At 43.5% G+C, this 22,323-nt stretch overlaps 1 protein-coding gene across 1 annotated transcript; it reads left to right on the top strand.

The window, feature by feature from the left end:
- Positions 1-15,880: 15,880 nt before the first annotated feature.
- Positions 15,881-17,012, top strand: LOC134608081 (carboxypeptidase A1-like). Its single transcript, XM_063450714.1, is given in 2 exon segments — positions 15,881-16,279; positions 16,282-17,012. Coding segments are annotated over 2 exon segments (996 nt in total). The 5' UTR covers positions 15,881-15,966; the 3' UTR covers positions 16,965-17,012.
- Positions 17,013-22,323: the final 5,311 nt, after the last annotated feature.

Raw genomic sequence — 22,323 nt, 5'->3', positions numbered from 1 at the left:
CTGAACATACCCCATTTGCAATACCTTGGGTTGTCTTCTTTTGCAAATGGTATGCCATCATGGGGCTAATTCTCATTCCTTGGCTACCATACGCTCTCAAAGGCATCCTAACCAATCCGACAAATTTCAATTAAAAAAAAGTAAAATCAAGCCTTATATTTGACCCTGTAACTTTCACAAACACTATAAAACCTCTACATGTGGGGTACTGTTATACTCAGGAGACTTCGCTGAACACAAATATTAGTGTATCAGAACAGTAAAATGTATCACAGCAATAATATCCTCAGTGAAAGTGCTGTTTGTGTGTGAAAAATGCAAAAAACTTCAGTTTCACTGACAATATCATCGCTGTGATATGTTTTACTGTTTTGAAACACTAATATTTGTGTTCAGCGAAGTCTCCCGAGTAAAACAGTACCCCCATGTACAGGTTTTAGGGTGTCATAGAAAGTTACAGGGTTAAACACAGTGCTAGCAAATTAAATTATCTGGACTTTCGGCCTGGGTTGGCAGGCAGGTCCCTCAAATTGCAATCATTAAAATTACTTAATTAGGTAAAAATATTACATAAATACACATGTAGAATTTTAATATATATACATATTTATATATTTGACGTCTACGTGTATATTTATGAAATTATTTATGTAATTATGTATATGGACATATGTATATTTCGTATTGTTTTTATTTATTTATTTATACATAGATATATATATCATTACATTCTAAGTATATTTTGATATAAATATATATATATATATCAAAATACTGTTAGAATAAAATTGCATATATAAATTTTTTTATAATTATTAAAAATTATTTTTATTTTTTGTTATTTATTTTTATTAACATATTATTTGTATTTTATAATAATATATATATACCATATATATAGCAATTATATATATTGTATATATTCGTGTGTAATTTAAATATAAGTGTATTTTTTATATTAATATACGTATATATAAATATAAAAATACACTTAATATGACATTATATATATGATACATATACATATATTATATATAGATATAATACATGTATATATATCATATATATATATACACATATTATTTTATTTTTTTACACTGATTTTACACTGGGTTTTTTTTACTTTATTTTTTTGATTTTTCACTTGCAGGGAGACTGCCTGTCAGCACAGACAGTCCCCCTGCAGGCAGATACACAGACACCTATTGCGGTCATGTGATCGAGTGATCACATGGCCGTGGGGTCCTGATCTGCCGAGGGGGGACTGCCCGGCAGACAGGCAACCCCCCTGGACCGGGTGGAGCACTGATCGCCGCCGTGGGACCGACGGCGATCAGGTAAGTAGCCCCAGACCGTTATGACGGTTCAGGACCGTCAGCGGTCCAAACGCACGTTTTACCGCTGACGGTCCTGAACCGTCAGCGGTCCTGAAAGGGTTAAAAAAATATATATATTATTTTCATTATTTTATTAATAGTTTTATAGACTCATTGGTATTAAGACATATATGTATCATTAGGAATACATATTTGTGTTCCTTCAATGAAGCCGTTTTGGTGTATTTATTATGTCCCTGCAATCTCACTGCTCAATTCTCTTCCATGTAGGGGGAAAAAAAAGTTTAATGTTCAATCCGATCTCAGACCTGACAGCACAGTTTGTTTACTGTAGAAGTTATTATCTCCAGTACTGTTAATTGAACTTTGATCACACACAGGAGGATACAGCAGGCTCTACATGGCAATAACAGTGCAGGAGATTAAAAAAAACATCTAAATGAAACACACTGTGCAATAAGAGAAGCTAAACAATTTAGGCTATTTCTCTGGAAGTGTGCAGGGAAGCTGTGTGAGTCTACAATAACTATTGGGGGGAAAAAACACATAATTGTGTTGAATTGTTGGCACTGATATAATTTAGAGGAGGGTGACATCCATAAATGGTGTCTCATGGACACGCAGTAGTCCTAAGCAGCAACCCAATACACACATATGCCACTTCAACTGTTTACACTGTAAAGATTCCTTGCAGTTGTTTTATTGACTCCATTCATCTGTGAAGGCTTATTACTGTGATAAAGCCTCTTGCATCTCGTGTGTTAATTGTAGACCCATCAGTTGGTTGGTTTGTCCGCAGTTGCCTTTCTATTGTTAATGAGTACACTGTAAATCCCTAAACTAAGTTCAGAAGAGCAAACAATGTGTAGGAGATAACCATCTTAGAAAAGACTGGTGAGTTCTCTTGCTTTGCCCTGGAGACTTCAGGTACAATGGTGTCAGAATCCCCCCTTGAATTGAACCTGGAACCTTGTTTATCAGAAACCTTGTTCTTATCCTTTGATCTACAAGAAGAAACGGAATTAAGCTGGTAGTGTGTTACTTTGTCTTCAGTTCATTGCTGGGACATCATCCAATGCCTTTTTGTAATAAATAATACTTTAGATATCCTAGCTCTTCACTTCCCAAGGCTGCAACAGTCAAAGCCCGCTTATGGCTTTAATATTGCTAGATACGTTTTTCAAGCGATTTATTGTTTTGAAAAATGTTGTAATTTTTATTTTTTATTATTATTATTACTAGGATTTGTACAGTGCCAACATATTCTTTAACACTTTATGGAGGTATTTGACAAGTAATTGACATACACAAATTAACAGACAAGAGGTGAAGAAGGCCCTGTTTAAATATGCTTACATATATAAAATATATTACAATTTTCATATGTTGGGAAAAAAAAACAACTTTAAAATGTTATCCAAAAATATGAAATTGAAGCTTATATTCTGTAGAAAATTTCTCTGTGGATTCCCCGTTACCATCCTTTGGATTTCTCTTTGATCCTGAGTTGTGTTTTTCTTATGTCTTCTGTGCATCATGACTCCAAGAATAAAACACATACAATGCCTCTGCTTGCATCCATTTGAAACATAACAGTGCAACCTCATGGATGCATAGCTGCACAGGATCATGCTCTAAAGCTTACTCCTGCATTCTGCCATTCTATAGAAACATTTAACTTGAAAATGATTTCTACATAATTTTTGTTTGAGAGTATATGGAAAGATACACCTACCAACATTCCGCATGGCCAGTATGATATACTCCAGAATGCCACGCTGAATATGCAGATCATCTTAGGCAGGTTTCTTATTTCACATTTAATCCCAGTATCCCACATTTCAGCAGCATCCGCTGTTTAAAATACATTTTTTTCTTTTTAAAACCAAAGCATGTATTATAATCCAAAAGGGCCAAGGACCAAACAAATAACCATGAATATGTATATGTTATATTAATATATTATCTTTTCTATCTTTATATAATTGCACAGTATGTCCTATTGAAGAATGCTGCAGTTCTGTTCCAGGAGTTGATGTCTATCTGCCAACACATAGCAAAGCATTAAAGGAACACTACAGATTCTAACAGATTCTAACAGCACTTCGACTTGGATGAAGTGTTTAAGCAGATAAAGGGTTACTACAAGCACCATGTCAAGCTTGACAAAGGCCCTTAGGGGTAGAAACGTTGCTTTTTGGTTTCTTGTTCCAATACAAATTTGCCTCTATTTTGGAATTCATTGGAGTGCCTGGATTATCTTCTATATTCAATATTATTTTCATAAACATTATGTGTATCTCACAATCTTTGAAATAACCTGGAGGTATTGATGTAAATCTACGTATAAATTCCTTTCTCTCTGGGTTATTAACTAGAGTAAAAATTCAAAATGTATTTTAAATTTAAGGTCAAAATAGCTGAACTGAAAAAATTGAGCCAGCTATTCTTTCGGTTTGTCTTAAATTTGAAATTTATTTTGAATTCTCCCTTTGGCGAATAACCTTGTCTATGCCTCTGCTAGTGTGGTTGGTTGGAGGGTTACAGTTGGTAAAATAAAACGTTTATATTCTATTGTAGGAAGCCCTTCTATAAGTTTGGAGAAGAGCTTCATAGTTTTTCTTGCTTTGAACTATAGTGAATGATGAAATTATTCTAATTACCCTTATGACTCCCATTATGGTCAAAGTCAATGAAAATGTATTTACTCCAAACACCATCGTAACTAAATAAAATCCTTACACAGGTTATGGTTCAAGGAGTCGTCTGTCTCTGTCTACATTCATTCTGTTATTTAAAGATAAGCCCATTCCTATACTCTGTGATGGTTCAGGTTGATATCGAGCCAGTAAACAATTTGACTTTGTGTTAGATGTCAGCCAGTTTCATTCATCTGTTTTAAATATGAGAAATACAATATAGTTACATATCTGAAAAGAGACTTGTGTCCATCAAGTTCAGCCTTCCTTACATATGTTTTTGCTGTTGATCCAAAAGAAGGCAAAAAACCCAGTCTGAGGCGTTTCCACTTTTGTAACAAACTAAGAAAAAATTCCTTCTTGACCCCAAAATAGCAGTCAGATGTCTCCTTGGATCAAGCAGCTATAACCCCATTAATTAGAAATTATATCCCTGTATGTTATGTTTTTGCAAGTATTTATACAATTGCAGTTTAAACGGCTGTATGGACTCTGATAAAACCACCCAAGAAACCCATTGGACAAGATCCAAGGAGAATACAATAAATTCATCAAGGTACCCCACTATTATAAATGCAGCTTTAGAAAAAAAAAATAAAAAGAGGTCGCAATTGTCTTTACAAAAAATGTTTCCTTAATCATTAAACATCAAGAATCAGATCCAAAAGGCTGATATATTATTTTATAATGTGAAATAAATAACAAGCTATTCACATTAGCCAATATCTACGCACTAAATAAAGCTACAATAAAATTTATAACAGAAGTGTTTAAAAAAATAGAGCTGATCAAACAAGGATTGGTACTAATTATGGGGGACTTCAATTGTGTAGTTGACCTGCTAATAGACAGAAAGAGACAGAATGATAGAAATATAGGAAAACAGGTGAGAATAGATTGCAAAACCTAACTGAACAATCATAATCTAAGAGATATATGGAGAACATTCCACCCTGCCGATTTAGATTACCGTATATACTCGAATATAAGCCGAGGCCCCTAATTTTACCCCCAAAAACTGGGAAAACTTATTGACTCGAGTATAAGACTAGGGTGGGAAATGCAGCAGCTACTGGTAAATTTCTAAATAAAATTAGATCCTAAAAAAATTATATTAATTGAATTTTTATTTGCAGTGTGTGTGGATGAGTGCAGTGTGTGTATGAGTGCAGTGTGTGTATGAGTGCAGAGTGTGTGTATGAGTGCAGAGTGTATGTATGAGTGCAGTGTGTGTGTGAATGCAGTGTGTATATGAGTGTGTATATGAATGCAGTGTGAGTGCAGTGTGTGTGTGTGAATGCAGTGTGTATATGAGTGCAGTGTGTGTGTGTATGAGTGCAGTGTGTGCAGGGTATGTATGAGTGCAGTGTGTGTGTATAAATGCAGTGTGTATATCAATGCAGTGTGAGTGCAGTGTGTATATGAGTGCAGTGTGTGCAGTGTATGTATGAGTGCAGTGTGTGTGTATAAATGCAGTGTGTATATCAATGCAGTGTGAGTGCAGTGTGTATATGAGTGCAGTGTGTGTGTGTGTGAATGCAGTGTGTATATGAGTGCAGTGTGTGTGTGTGTGATGCAGAGCCTTGGTGGGGGGTGGGCATTTTAACATATTTTTTATTATTATAATTTTTAATTTTTTTTCTTATATTATTTTTTTTATGACTATTTTTATTATTATTATTTTCATTTTTTTTGGTATATTATTTATTTATTTATTACTACATTTTTTTGTCCCCCCTCCCTGCTTGCTAGCGTGCCAGGGAGGGGGGCTCCTTCCCTGGTGGTCCAGTGGGATTGGTAGTTCAGTGGGGGGAAGAGGGGGGCTGTGAGAGATGTTACTTACCTCTCCTGCAGCTCCTGTCAGCTCTCTCCTCCTCCGCGCCGTCCGGTCAGCTCTTCTGTCAGCTCACACTGTAAATCTCGCGAGAGCCGCGGCTCTCGCGAGATTTACACTGGGAGCTGACCAAGGTGCTGAACGGACGGCGCGGAGGAGGAGAGAGCTGACAGGAGCTGCAGGAGAGGTAAGTAACATCTCTCACAGCCCCTGTCTGTATTATGGCAATGCAAATTGCCATAATACAGACTATTGACTCGAGTATAAGCCGAAAAAAAATGTGCTGAAAAACTCGGCTTATACTCGAGTATATACGGTACATATGTTATTTAAGAACATTTGACTCATACTCCAGAATAGGTTTTGTTGTGGGAAACGTGACCATGCTATATCTTGTCAAAAAAATAGAGATACAGGATATAGCATGGTCAGACCATAGCCCCATTATGTTGGAATACAAAGATCATTTTGATACTTTTCGTAAAGAATGGCGCATAATAGAGTTTATATTACGGGGGCGGGGCCTGACCGCTGAGAGCAGAGGAAGCAAACTTGTATGGCTCCTGCTCTGCAGCACTAACTAAATAGATTTCGGCAGCCAAAACGGGATCTAATCTGCCCAAAAAGGCGATAACCAGGGGCACACAACGATGCCACACACGCAACAATTCCGGCACAAAGCACCTGCTCTTCCCAGGAGGCCTACACGCGTGGACAGTGAGCAGCCAGAGGTCGCGCATCGGCTGGACAGGGTCTTCCAAATCTTCTGGGACAAGCTGGAAGTCCTTATGTTCCCGACAGACCCAGAGGCTGTGCTGGAAACCGGGCCACATGCTCACCCAAGCAAGGTCAAACGAGAGGAGGCACGGACACCTTGAGCATAGAACCGCCCGGAGGGTCGGAAGCAACGGAATAATCACAGGCAGCAGGAGACCAGAGACCAGTTGTGCGGCAACAGGAAAATACCAACGGCCCCCGGGGAGCCTTAGGGTAACCGTGCGGACGCACATTAGCCCGCCCTCACATTAACCTAATGGCGAAGGCCAAACACCAAGAGGTCAGAACTAAGCCAGACTCTGGCATATACGTGACTGCGGCCTCCTATCGCGGGGCATTGGTTAAATAACCCTCTAAATCACTATGCAAGCATACAACGCCTGCGGTAACCACACCATCTGGTGTCCTCCTGGCAATCTCGGGCAAGTTGATATTTGACTTCTCTTTCCCCCCCGGAGCATTATATGTATACCCTCGGACTAGAGTACCACTAAGACTCTGTTTAATGCACTGCTTTTGTAGCCATGCCTGTCATTGTGCTTCAGCCGTACTTAGTACGCTTGTGCCATTACGATATTATCAATATTGGTGCAATGACGCCTCAGGAAATCACCCTGCAAGCACTAAAAAAATTTTTGAGCCTATTCATGCATAAAACGACATTCTGTTTATCTGCTTGATCTACCTAGCAGGCACTGCAAGCGAGGAACTATGTATTCCTACTCAGATAGAATTGTCATCTTATGATCTGCCTAACATGTAGGATAAATGTTGATATAGTTATGCCTTACTAATTCACTCTCGATAGTAAGTTGAATACAGTCACTGCGGTAAACCCTGTAGTCTATATTGAGTCTAACTATACACAAGCAGCCTGTATTAGGTCTGTTCTACTCCATTCATAAGCACCATAGCATCACCACATTTATATTCAATTACAGTTCAATCTTCACTTAACCAAAAAATGCGTTGCCTAATACTGTTACTGTTCAATCTTTACTTAACCAAAAAATGTGCAAATTCCATCATGTACCTCTGTGTTACAAATGAATACGTTAGAGGATTGCCATTGGGGTACCTCATTAACGAATGTTATCTGCAATTGCACTGCAAAAAAAAAAAATAAAAAAAAATAAAGAGATTTTATATTACAAAAAAAAAATAAACCATGATAAACCAGCCCATAACAGAAGTAGAGGTTAGTAAATCCATAGATAAACTAAAAATAAAGACTGCTCCAGGCCCAGATTGCTTCACAAATAAATTCTACAAACGAATGAAAGATCAACTAAAAGGGGAACATACTAATATAATATTTTTAACTATATAATGGAAACAGGAAATTGTCCTGGAGAGCTGTTGAGAGCAAACATTGTTCCCATCCAAAAAGCAGATAAAGACCTAGAACATATTGGCAATTACAGACCTATTTCACTAATCAATACAGATATTAAAATACTATTTTCCATTCTTGTTGACAGATTAAAAATAGTAATACCACAATTAATCAATAATGACCAAGTTGGATTCATTCAAGGGAGGTCCCCAATTAACAATTTCAGAAAAAAATTATACATATTAGAAGAAACAGAGAACAATGGAACCCCTCTAATGTATCTGTCAATATACGCAGAGAAAGTGTTTGACAGGGTTGAATGGGGTTTCATGTTCGCCACACTAATACAGTTTGGAATTACTGGATTAATTTTACAAGCCATGTCTGCTCTCTACAGCTCTCCATCAGCTAAAGTAACAGGTTCAGGATTTACATTACAAAACTTTAATATTAAAAACGGGACTAGACAAGGGTGCCCTCTTTACTGTATATAATGTTTTTAGAACCCCTAGCGATGTTAATAAAACAAAACAAAAAAAATCAAAGGATTCCCAAATTCCCTAGGACAAACTAAACTAAACATTTATGCAGATGATATATTACTAACATTAGAAGCACCAAACATCTTGGTCCCAGAACTATTGAAGGACATAAACAACTATTCTAAAGTCTCAGGATATAAAATTAACCTGGAGAAATCAACATGTATAGCTAAAAATATGAACAAAAAGACAATTAAATTTCTTATACAAAACATTGGACTTTCCGAAAACAAAGACAGGTTAAAATATCTGGGTATCACAGATTTAATAGAAGCCAATTTCCCACCTCTATTAAAACAAACTAATAAAAACTTAAGGGACTGGAAAGGCATGGGCGTTTCTTGGTCGGGAAGGATCAACATCCTAAAAGCATATATTCTGCCAAAATGGCTGCACTTGTGGAGAATGACTTCTATTAACTTCCCAGAAAACTGTCTGTCTTTAGTAGACTCCTCTTTTTTTAAGTTCATCTGGGAGGGGGCAGGGAACAAAGAGTTAAAATGAAAGTTTTGACCAGACCAAGGCAGGATGGAGGTTTGGGATGCCCAGAAATTCTGCAATGCTATCAGGCTAGCAGACTTTTTCATATAATGCTCACACAAAGCAATGCGGCAACTCAAGAAGTATGGTACAAAATTGAAAAAGCTAAAACTGGGGTTGGAAATTTATCCTCACTATTTTGGGTATTAAAGGTAAATAAAAATCCTTTAGAGGGGCCGGGCCGGGCCGCCATGCTGAGCGGACGCACAGAGGAGCAGCTCCTGAAAGGCTGCTCCGTTTTAGCCCAAAAAAAACGGCAGAAAGCTTAACCGACAACCGACAGCGGTGCCCCGGTGCAAACCAACAACCCCGGTCCCGAGGAGAGGCTTGCCGCGAGGTTTTAGTCCCTCGGTGGGGTGATCCCCGTCACGCAAGATGGAGACCGCCCGGGCGGTGAGTTGGGTGGACGGCCGCTGCCCAGCTATCCTTCCCACCAGCGGGACGGCAGAACCGAGAGGCTAGGCAGGTCCGGCCCTGTTCCCCCCCCTCTGAGCCGGTGGGGGTGATCCCGGCCCCCACCCTGTGACCCATAGAAGCGCCTCGGAACCGGCGGGAACCCGCTTTCAAGATGGCGGAGACCGCATGGCGTGCAACCCTGATCCTTGTCTGTTACCACACAGACAGATAGCAAGCTCTGCTTGAGCAAGACCCGGCAAGCCAGGGAAAAGCAGCACCAATACCCTCAACACCAGGGGGTTCTGCCCAGAGATGAGACGAGGCAGCAAGGCCTGGGACTACCCTTCCACAATGCTCAGCCTCCCACAGGGGGGCGGTAAACGAAGGCCCAACAGCTTAATGTAACCAAATTGGGACTCTCCCTTCACCCAAGACAGACACCAGCCGGAACTGCAAATGCCCCAAGACGCAACCATCGCCTCCCCACCCGGACGCCCAATGGGACTAAAGCTACAGCCAGAATCCTCAAACCTCTCGTCCCATTGTCACAGGCGGCACTACGCACAGACGGGCCACCCAGCACGCCGACACGGATCCTTGCCCAGCTGACATGGGGTGGACATTTTAAACGAGCGCAGCAAAATCTAAATGTTGATACTGCTTTTATGTTATGCTTTGTGTTCAAGCTACTCATATTTTGGTGCTAGCATGATGTGCAACCATTTACCCACAGCTTAAGCGAGATGTATTACCGATCGTTGATCAGCCTTTGTCTTTTCTGCTATGACCTCACATACTACTTATTTACAATGGGCCTCAGTTCTGCATAGTCCACTGTTACTCTCTAATAGTCTATCAGAATAGGCATTGATACTAGCTACAACACGCTTTTGTTACACGACACGTTAACGCAATTAAAAAATTAGGCATCATCCCTCAGGAAATGTAATTTTTCAAGCTAACGATGTACTTACCCTCTAATGTAAACCGTTTTTGCATTTCCCTTTCTTCATTTCTGTACCCCATCTAATATGCTTCAATAAAAGAAAGATTGACAAAAAAAAAAAAAAATCCTTTAGAGAGGCACGAACTAAATCCCAGATACTCAGAGCGTTAACGAGATGGTGGGATAAGTTTACAAACAACAAAGGATTTAGAAATAAAATAATAGAGTCGCTACCATTCTCAAGTATTTCAGTGATGTTAGAAAATATAAAAACAGACATTTGGGCATCTGGGGGGATAGGGGAATTTAAAAACATAGTAGTGGAACACAATCTCAGACCCTTTAATCAAATTATGGAGGAATTTAACATTCCCCCAGTGAAAGGTTCAATTATCTGCAAATTAAGAGTTTCTTAGCTGAACACCTCTATAATAACAAGGGGAAGAATACCATAAACCTTACACATCTATTTGAACTAAAGAATTATAAAAATTGGGGGTGGGGCCTGACCGCAGAGCCAAGAGGACGCTTGCCTCAGGGGCTCCGGCTAATTCATACAGGTAAAGCGAATTAAAGTAAAGAAAACGCTGATTAAGCTGCAAATAAAGGTCTCCCAGCAGAAAGGGACACCGAGGTGCACACGCAGATACCAGTCAAGAGGCAAAAAAAGAGATCCGCACCCAGCACCCTGGCAAGGCCTACCAGCATGGTGGACGCGGGATAGGCGGCCGCTCTCCTGCTCCCCTGCGCAATGGGTAAAGCTGCTGACGGCTGCCAAGCATGGAATGCGTGGCTCTGCAGAGGAGTTGGTGACACCGCCACGACTTGCAGGCAGGCCTGCTGCCACCTCCTCTACTCCTCCTACTCCATCCTCTTCCATAACCTCCTCGGCTGAGTCCTCTTCTGCTGCTGCGTCTTGCTCCACATCAACGGCACCCCCCCAGCTCCCCAGGTACTATTCCACATCCCGGATACGGCAGTGTCACGCCGTCTTGGGGTTGACTTGCCTGAAAGCAGAGAGTCACACTGGACCAGCACTCCTGTCCGCCCTGAACGCACAGGTGGATAAGTGTCTGACTCCGTACCAAATGGAGATCGGCAAAGTGGTTTGTGACAACGGAAGAAATTTGTTGGCGGTATTGAATTTGACACATGTGCCGTGCATGGCACATGTGTGTAATCTGATCGTACAACGCTTTGTACATAAGTACCCAGGCTTACAGGAAGTCCTGAAGCAGGCCAGGAAGGTGTGTGGCCATTTCAGGCGTTCCTACACGGCCATGGCGCACTTTTCAGATATCCAGCGGCGAAACAACATGCCAGTGAGGCGCTTGATTTGCGACAGCCCGACACGTTGGAATTCAACACTCCTAATGTTCGACCGCCTGCTCCAACAAGAAAAAGTCATTAATGACTATTAGTATGACTGGGGTGCTAGGACAGCCTCTGCAGAGCTGGGAATTTTTTTGCCACATTACTGGACGCTCATGCGCAATGCCTGTAGGCTCATGCGTCATTTTGAGGAGGTGACAAACCTAGTCAGTCCACGCTACTAGACCCCTGTTATAAGCAGAAAGTGCCTGAAATGTTATCGAATTACCGCAAGTCGGAAAGGATGCAGCAGTTCCAAAAGAAATTAAAAAGTATGCTTTACACAGCGTATAAGGGTGATGTCACAGCACAACAGGAATCTAACAGGGGAAGAGGTGAAAGTAATCCTCCTCCTCCCACGACCACGCCGGCAAGGACAGGACGCTTTACAGACGTGTTGTTGATGGAGGACATGCAGAGCTTTTTAAGTCCTACCCCTTCAGGTACCCCTTCGGGGTCCACTCTCAGAGAACAACTCGACCGACAGGTAGCAGACTACCTCGCCTTAACTGCAGATATCGACACTCTGAGGAGCGATGACTACTGGGTGTGCAGGCTTGACCTGTGGCCTGAGCTATCCCAATTTGCGATAGAACTTCTGGCCTGCCCCGCTTCAAGTGTCCTGTCAGAAAGGACCTTTAGTGCAGCAGGAGGTATTGTCACTGAGAAGAGAAGTCGCCTAGGTCAAAAAAGTCTAGATTACCTCACCTTTATTAAGATGAATGAGGGATGGATCCCGAAGGGATTGACAGTGGGCGATACATTCGACTAAAAAAGGCCTGATGAGGGGGACGTAACAGGGATTAAACTGATAAGAATAGTACTACTTAACACACCACTCCTATCTGGTGGCACATTAGATTGCACGCGCAGTGCCCCAGATTTGAAGTAGGAGGACCAACCAAGCATCTTTTTCCATCTCCCGGTTCCTAAAATCAATGCCATATACACGTACCCTGATAGGGGACATGACAGGGATTAAACTGATTAGAATAGTACTACTTAACACACCACTCCTATCTGGTGGCACATGAGATTGCACGCGCAAGTGCCCCAAATTTGAAGTAGGAGGACCGACCAAGCATCTTTTTCCATCTCCCGGTTCCTAAAATCTATGCCATATACACGTCCCCTGATAGGGGACGTAACAGGGATTAAACCGATAGGAATAGTACTACTTATCACACCTTATAATAACGCAGAGAGAGGCAACGCAGAGAGAGGAGTCTGAAGAAGAGGAGTCAGAGGAGGAAGGTGGCTTTGAGGAGGTGGAAGACCAAACACAGCAGGCATCCCAGGGGGCTTGTTGTCCACTTTCGGGGACCCTTGGTGTTGTACGTGGCTGGGTGGAGGAAGAGACCTTCAATGACATCATTGAGGACAAGGAACGGGACATGGCTAGCTTGGTATCCAACCTTGTGCAAATGGGGAGTTTGCGGTTGTGCAAATGGACTGTTTGCGGTTGTTTGCGGTGCGTTAAACGGGGAGTTTGGTCTGTCACTGTGAAGCGGGCGTAACCCTTACACTACCTGATCGATACAACATCATACCTGATGTTTTAAAGCACGTTATTCCAAACAAATTAGGAATGTTAGGTGATTTATGCCCTTTATGGATTAAAACCAGACTCAACTATGTAATTTTCCATGGGAGGTTTGCCATGGATCCCCCTCCGGCATGCCACAGCCCAGGTGTTAGTCCCCTTGAAACAACTTTTCTATCACTATTGTGGCCAGAAAGAGTCCCTGTGGGTTTTAAAATTCGCCTGCCTATTGAAGTCTATGACGGTTCGCCCGGTTCGGCGGTTCGCCCGGTTCGCCCGTTCGCGAACATTTGCGGAAATTTGCGTTCGCCATTTGCGACGGAAAATTTTATGTTCGCGACATCTCTAGGACCAAACTTCTGGAATAAAATGGAATCATGACATGTCACACATGTCATGTGTCCTTAAGGGGTTAAAGGATCACTATAGTGCCAGGAAAACAAACTCGTTTTCCTGGCACTATGGTGCTAATAGGTCCCCCCCAACCTCATGGCCCCCCTCCCGCCTGGCACTAGGAGGAGGAAGGTGATAAAAGGCTTACCTTTCTCCAGCGCCGGGCTCCCTCGGTGCTGGGGACTTTTCTCCCTCTTCCGCTGAATGCGCAGGCGCGGCAAGAGCCGCGCGCGCATTCACTTAGTCCATAGGAAAGCATTTCTCAATGCTTTCCTATGGACGTTGGCATCTTCTCACTGAAAATCACAGTGAGAAGCGCAGAAGCGCCTCTAGAGGCTGTCAATGAGACAGCCACTAGAGGCTGGATTAACCCATATGTAAACATAGCAGTTTCTCTGAAACTGCTATGTTTACAGCAGGCAGGGTTAACCCTAGATGGACCTGGCACCCAGACCACTTCATTGAGCTGAAGTGGTCTGGGTGCCTATAGTGGTCCTTTAAGCTGAACGAGATGATACCACCTGAGCGGCAATATGAGCAATACTCACCCGGCAAGAGACTGAGGCCTACAAGCATGGCGGGCGCAGTAGTGATGGCCGCTTACCCGTTGCCAAAACAGCCTGAATCTCTGCACCTGGTCCCTCGTTCCCCTCTCCATGGACCGGTGGGGGTCATCCTGGTCTACTCCTAGGAGGGGAGCATTCACCGACAATTGGCTCCCGGGCGTAAATCTAACAGGTGGAAGCCACGAGTCCGAACCAAGATGGCCGATGGCACTACTCCCCACATTGAGCAATCAACACTCAGCGACTGGGCAGCTGCCTTCCAGACAAGATTTGACGCCATATGCAGGCAATTTTAGGAACGCTTGGAGAACAGGCGCCAGCCATCAGCTCCAACACAGGTCAGCATTATGGCCAGTGCACCACCGGCTCAACAGCCAGCCAAGGACTGAGGCGCAGTCAGAGGAGCAACTAATGGAACTACCTACTATCATCCTGATGGCCCATCAGGGGCTAGAGCCACCTGGGTGGCGAACCCTACTCATCATCCATGCCTGTGAAGGAGAACAAGACATCAGCTGAAGCATACAGTTCCACGCAGCCCCACATCGGGGAAGGACTCAGCCCCAGAAAACAGGCAAGTCTGTGGAACAGTTGTATTGGCTCTCTGAAGGTCCCCGAGCAGGAGGGGTGCCCCACCAGGACTGCGCTGTATAGCTCAAGTGGAGACATTGGATACAGGGGCGCAGCTTGGGAGGCTCGTCGTCATCCTTTCCAGGCAAGCCACCACGGCCTTCAGACTGGGTATTGGCTGAAACAGTATGGACTGACTTACTGACTTGCTATACGGCCCACAGCTTACAACCCAGTTCACAATGTGAGAACTCTCTCCACATAATGGAGGTTAAAAACACTTGCGTGGGGGGGGGGCGGGCCGCCGAGCCTAACAGTCGCAGGAAAGACCTGCTCCTGCAAACCATGCACTATTAAGCCCGAAAACCGGGACTTTTGACCACTTAAATGACCCACAACTGCGACCCTCGGAGATTGTGGGCCACCGGAGCCGAGGAGAGGCTAGCTCTCTGAGTTTTAGTCCCTCGGGGGAGAGATCTCCGCCGTACCAAGCGGGACCTGCCTGGCGGTGAGTGGAGTGGACGGCCGCCGCTCCACTATCCTGCCCTATGGAGTCCAACAGAGAAACTGAACCATCTCGGTCCCGGTCCCGATCCCCCCCCCTCTGGACCGGGGGGGATATCCCGGTCCTCGCCCCATAACAGCACTTGGAGGCAATGCCACGCCGCCACATGAGCTCAAGGCCCAAACCAAGATGGCCGCCAGACCTGAGCCCGCTTCTCTGAAGACCTGCTTACAGCCTACTCACATGGCGGACTTGCTTGTACAAGACTGAAAATTCGTGCACACAACTTTGGACAAAGTGGCAAAAGAGCGGACAGCTCCTGCCCATCAGTGCCAACCTACCGAGGAACGGTGCCTGGAGCAGCCCCAACTGTGTGTCCCTCAGGTGATACCGCCGAGGTGTAGACACAAACAGATGGCGCAATCTGAGCACCAACCTCGACGGCACAGCCCCCAAGCCAGCTACCTCTTACCAGCAAAACCCACGGAACCCAGATTAATTTCTGGAGAGCGCCCACAACTTTCTTCTACCCCATTGATATTCGTGTGCCATTCGCCAGCTTGCAGGCTGTTAAAGTCTACCTGGAATCTAACAACATCCAATACTCCATCATGATCCATGACCTGCAGAGTATGCTGGATGAGGAGCAGAGAGATATGAGAATTGGACGTTCCATGGAGAATTCACGTTCCACTGCCTCCTTTAACTTTGCTGTTTACCATACATTTGATGAAATTAACAACTTTATTGACAATCTGGTGGCTGAAAACCCAGGCTTCATGAGCAAAGTTGGCATTGGCAACATCTATGAAGGTCGCCCACTTAATGTCCTGAAGTTCAGCACAGGATCAAACCGCCCAGCTTTCTGGATTGACACCGGCATTCATTCTCGTGAGTGGGTCACTCAGGCCAGTGGACTTTGGTTTGCAAAAAGATTGTTACCGATTATGGTCGTGATGCATCATTGACTAACACCCTGAATAAACTGGATATCTTTTTGGAAATTTTGACAAACCCTAAAGGCTTCGTCTACACTCACACAAGGGACCGTATGTGGCGTAAAACCAGATCTCCAAACACTGGCTCAACCTGCGTTGGTACAGACCCCAACAGAAACTGGGATGCTGGTTTTGGAGGTGGTGGATCTAGTGCCAGTGCTTGCTCTGAGACCTACAGAGGACGTGCTTCCCACTCTGAGCCCGAGGTGAAAGCTATTGTGGACTTTGTGAAGAGTCATGGCAAAATCAAGGGCTTTGTTTCTATTCACAGTTATTCCCAAATGCTACTCTACCCATATGGATACACCACTGCCCGTGCAGCACACTATGCAGAACTGGACAGTGTGTCTAGAAGTGCAGTCAATGCATTGGCCTCACTCTATGGTACACAGTATACATATGGCAGCATCATCACCACCATCTATCAAGCCAGTGGTGGAACCGTTAACTGGACCTACAATCAGGGCATCAAGTATTCCTTTACCTTTGAGCTCCGTGACACTGGCCGTTATGGATTCATTCTTCCAGCTAGTCAGATCGTTCCTACTGCAGAGGAGACATGGCTGGCCCTCACTAAGATCATTGAGCACACTCGTGACAACTTCTACTAAACAATTCACTTATTTGTATTAATAAAGGTTATTTACATTCAAAAAACAAACAAACAAACAAAAAAAAAAACGCTTGCTAGATTACTATGTGTAGTCATATTGTCTTATATACCAAAACTCATGCAGACAAGTTAAATCTCCTCTGAAAACAGATGTGTACATATAGCTTGTAGTATTTTGCAGGTCGATCGCTTGACATGCTAACGTCACATTATATTATTCTTGCAACTAGCCGGTGGACCTGACTAGACAGTTTTTTTTTTTGTTGTTTTTTTGATTTTTTAAAACTTTATTACATTTAATGAAGCATAATGATATATTTTTTAATGATGTATATATGAGTTTTTGTAGTTTTTTTTGCGAAAACATTAATTGTTTTTATCTAGCTGAGCGGCCATGTCGGATCAGACACAACCGCAATCCCACCAACTGCCGCTCAACCCAACTTGCTGCTTCTGCGGGTTCACACAGAGCAAACCCAGCAGCATTCACGTCAGGCTGAGCAACAGCTGGCCGGACAACCGCAGAGTCCAACCCAACATGGCCGCCCAGCCAGATTTTATGTATAATTCTTTATTTTTGGAAGCGCAATGTTAAGTACAAGCTCAAAATATGACATATGCATTGCACAAACAGTATAGTCACAAGTATATGCTGAAAAGGTCAAGATGTTGTGCGCTTTTTTTTTTGTATGGTGTACAAGTAAGATTATACATGCAGAAAAAACAAATGTCGCTGAGTAGTCGATTTATACAAGATAAAACATTTCTAACTATGTGTTGCGCGTCACAGGCTGAGGGTATATGTCTAGCTTAGGCAGTACGATAGTATAAATGCTGAGATGCTATGAATGTGTGTCTGCTTATCGTGTGTGAACGCCCTAGGACCCCCACCGCAGGTGGTCAACTACCAGTGTCCCAATGAATGGTTAATGCATTTCACTTAAATATATAGTTGCATAAAGCAAGAGGGTAAATGATAGCTGGTCACAGGCTAATCATGCTGGGTGAAGCCACTAACAAATATACGAGTAATGCTAGAGGAGTTATGTTGGTCACAGTCCAGTAAGGACATTTGCTGCAAGGTGAGTATCTGGGCTGTGGGTTGTTGCCAGTGGTAACAATGTCCCATGAGGTGCTTATTGTAGAGGCTGGAGCCCAGCACCGCGTGCTTTTCAGGTTGATTCTTTCAGCCTATGCCCACCGGGTGTACAGAACTGTCCAGCCTGGGGGTGACCTGTCTGAGGGCGGCACGCTCGCTTGGTGAGGTGATGGTGAATTTGATTGCGCGTCAGGACAGGTGCCTCCCCGGTACCCCTTCACCGGTTGACGGTGGATAGGTTCTCTGCTGCATCGTGGAGAGTGTCGCTGGAGCAGTCTCCTCCGCCGATCTCTGCACACGTGGCCTCCACCATCTTGGGTGGTGCTTTCATGCTCTCGAGCAGAGTGGCCTTGTCTTCGGGCCTTGAGTGGACTGGGGGTGCTGTTTGGTAGGTAGGGGACGCAGTGTTGTGACTTAGGCGTCGGCTCCTAGGCTCCGTCAGGGGTTAAGTAGCTCGGTGTCTGGCGCTGGTAGCGGTGTCTGCGGTGCCGCCGTTTGCTTGGCGTCTCCCCCCTTCCCCCATCTGCCTCTGAGTATAAATGTATTTTAGGGGCCCCACAATGCTTACTCGCTGCTGGGTTTCTGGCCTGTCTGTCCAGCTGGGATCAGCGGTCTGGTTCGGGCTCTGTGGATGGGCTCTTTCACTCGCGGCCTCCGCCATCTTAGATTTAGGCTTCAGGCCTTCGTAGCGGCTTGGTATATTGTGGCCCCCAAGTGCGGCTGTGGGGTGAGGACTGGGATCACCCCCCCCCCGGTCCAGAGGGGGGGGGGACCGGGTTCGCACAGGTGCAGCTTGTCTTTCGGGCTCCGGTAGGCAGGATAGTGGAGCGGCGGCCATCCACTCCACTCACCGCCAGGGTAGGTCCCGCCAGTTGCTGCAGAGATCTCCCCTCCGGGGGACTAAAACTCAGCGAGCAAGCCTCTCCCCGGTTCCGACAGCCCTTATCCGTCGAGGGTCGCATTTATGGGTGAGGTATGCGATCAGAATCGTGGTTTTATGGGTATTATACGGTCGTTGTGTGCCGGAGCTGAGCTTCCATGCGACCGCTCTCCTTGGCGGCCCGGCCCCGCCCCCCCTGACTAGACAGCTTTCATACATCTTACCATATATAGAGTGCAACTAAGCAATGTTCATATCTTGTTTTAGTAAGGGATATGTATACCTCACCTAACATGTAGCAGCCCAACCTAACGAACCCCACACCTGATACGCCTGGTCTGAAATACTTAGGCTAACATATCCTTGAATGTTGAGATATACCCCTGTCCATAGCCATGTTAAGCATGTACAAGACTCTAATAAGGTAACAGACATCCAAGTAAGTACTAGCGAGTTTCACACTACTTATAATAGGCTATGATAGACCATGTTTAATCAACTCTTACAAACAAATTCTTGATTGACTCAACTCTACCTAAGTTCACACAAAAGTTCAGCTTGTTTCTTATTTCTACTTGTTTCTTATATTATAAAAATTGTGCATGTTCACTCTAATACCCCAAATGTAAAGCTTGGTTACGGGCCAGAGGATTGCCGTTGGGGTACCTCAGGCTTGTGTGTAACTATTCTATGCACTGCAAAAATAAAGAATAATAAAAAATAAAAAAAAACATTAAAGGGAAATTCTATTGCCCAAATACAAAATAAATAAATATCACTGTTTAGTATACATACCCCAAGGAAAACATTTAATTATGCATTATTTTCCATTGGGGGTTTATCTAAAAACTGCTTGCAAAACCAGCAGTTTTCTTGTATGCTGCCTTTGCAAGCCATTCCCTTCTAACCTCGCCCAAACTTTCTGTAGCTGTCCAATTACCGACTTCACAGTACAACTCAATGAGAAGTCTTTGCAAGTCAGGTGCTCTGAACATTTGTCTGACTATGGTGTTTAGCTCCACTGAGCTAACCAAACCAGGAAGTAGTGACCAGGTTAATTTATAAAAGTTTCAATTTCTTTTAAAATCTGCTCTTTTTGTAAAATTTTAAAAAGAAGACATACTTCACACAGAGCTTTTTGCAAGCAAGAGTGATTTAGGGGTCTGGAGTGTCTCTTTAATGAACTGGCAAACAAGAAGAGGCAAGTCTTAACTAAACAGGGAGGAGATCATTTCAAGATAGGGTGAGCTTGGAACAGGGTCAGATCTCTTCAGTCTTGGTGCAGCAGCCTACAACAGCACCACAGAAAGGTAGTGGCACTGTGAGGTATTGCACCAGACTGATGTGAGAAAACAGAATCGTGAAATCTTAACCCTGAATACATTCGCTTGTCCATTCTCTGTTCCCACATAAATAGTTCTTTATTTCTGGTCATCAGACCATGACTTTTTATAAAGTGTGCTGCCTATCCGACCTTGGGCTACATTGACTTCCCTTATCTATACTGTGTTATTGTCCTACTATCGCTCACCTTCTCATAGATATGTACCCACCATTAATCTTCATTAGGTTGTGATCATTATACAGGTATACTGTGCATTGCTGCTGGAAAGTAATTATTGCACAAGCTCTCAAATGTGGAGTCTCCAAACCAGGACATGTATTATGGCGAGCTAGTAGCGTAGATGCAACATCCCTGTACATGCACAGAATGTTTAGGAAGAGTGTACATGTAACCAGAGGTGTGTCTAGGTAATTTATAACAGTCTATTGCCCTCCTTTGAATAGTAAGAATTGTTTGCATATACACACACAAGTGATTTTTTTTATTTTTTTAAATACAGATACTCCAAAAAGAAACAATATGCCACAAGTAGTTATTGGTAATTAGTTGCACGCACAAGCAGAGGTTATAATGTAGCATTCTTTAATCAGACAAAGATCATCACTATTGAGATTCTATTGTACTAAAAGTCAACATAAACATTGTACATCAGAATGCTCGTATGCTTCAAGAAAATGTCAATTTAAATATACATAACTTGGCTAAAAATATTCAAAATATATAATATATTACCAAATAGTGCGCACCCCATATTTAATCATTTGTTCCACCGCATAGGTGAATGGAGAAAGATCATTAACATTTTTCATAATTCAAGCATTATTGAACATAAAAAAGCAATAGGCATGTGCATGGGAAAAAATTTTGATTCGGTTCAGCATTCCGAAATTTGGGACTTCGGCAATTCGGGACCTTGGCAATTCAGCACTTCGACACTTCGGAACTTCAGCAACTTCGGCACTTCAGCACTTCGACACTTTGGAACTTCAGCACTTTGACACTTCGGAACTTCGGTAACTTCAGCACTTCGACACTTTGGAACTTTGGCACTTCGACACTTCGGAACTTCGGCACTTCGACACTTCGGAACTTCAGCACTTCGGCACTTTGCCACTTCGGAACTTCGGCACTTTGGAACTTCGGAATTTCGGAACATCTCTTGCAGCCACTTGGTAGATAACTCCCTAATTCCCATGGTATTAGGGAGTTATCTACCAAAAGGCTGAAAGACCTAAATTGGTCTTTCAGCCAAATTTACTAATACTAAGTAAAGATTACATAGTATTACTAAATTATGCCCCTACTCGCTATACCGCGAGTAGGGGCATGTCTAGTAAACAGTGAGCAGCCTGTGGCTGCTCACTGTTAAAAAAAAATGTTTTTAAAAAGGGTCCCCCCTCCCGAGCCCCCACCCGCGTCACGGGGGTAAGTAGGGGTTAATTTATTTGGGGAGGGGGTGACTAGGGGTTTGGGGGACCCCTAGTCACCTGGGGTAGGGGGGGTTAGTTTTTTATTTAGGGCCACTCAGGGGTGGGGGCCGGGGGGAGGACAATAGGTCCCCCCACCATTATTTTACTTTAGGGCCCCCACCCACCGCTCAAGGGTGGGGGCGGGGGGGGCAATAGGTCCCCCCTTCAGGTTAGAAGCGCCCACTCGCGTGGCACAGGTGGGGGCTTGGGAGGAGGGATAGGCTGCTCACTGTTTTATAGACATACCGCGAGTAGGGGCATAATTTACTAATACTAAGTAATCTTTACTTAGTATTAGTAAATTTGGCTGAAAGACCAATTCAGATCTTTCAGCCTTTTAGTAGATAGCTCCCTAATACCTACTTATTCATTCCTGTCATTCCATTAACAGGCTAAGTAAGTTACATTTTATATGAATGTATGTTACTTGATTGTTGTAAGTGTTGCAAATGCTTACAGCTGAATCCTGTCTATGTTTGTATACTTTTTATTTAAACTTGTACACATGGTAACATTCTTCTTCTTCCACTGGGTGAGTATATTAGTATTTAGGCAATACTGTGC

Source organism: Pelobates fuscus, chromosome 4 (genome assembly GCF_036172605.1).
Source record: "Pelobates fuscus isolate aPelFus1 chromosome 4, aPelFus1.pri, whole genome shotgun sequence".
Classification (NCBI taxonomy): Eukaryota; Metazoa; Chordata; class Amphibia; order Anura; family Pelobatidae; genus Pelobates; species Pelobates fuscus.
This window is presented reverse-complemented; position numbering and strand designations above follow the sequence as displayed.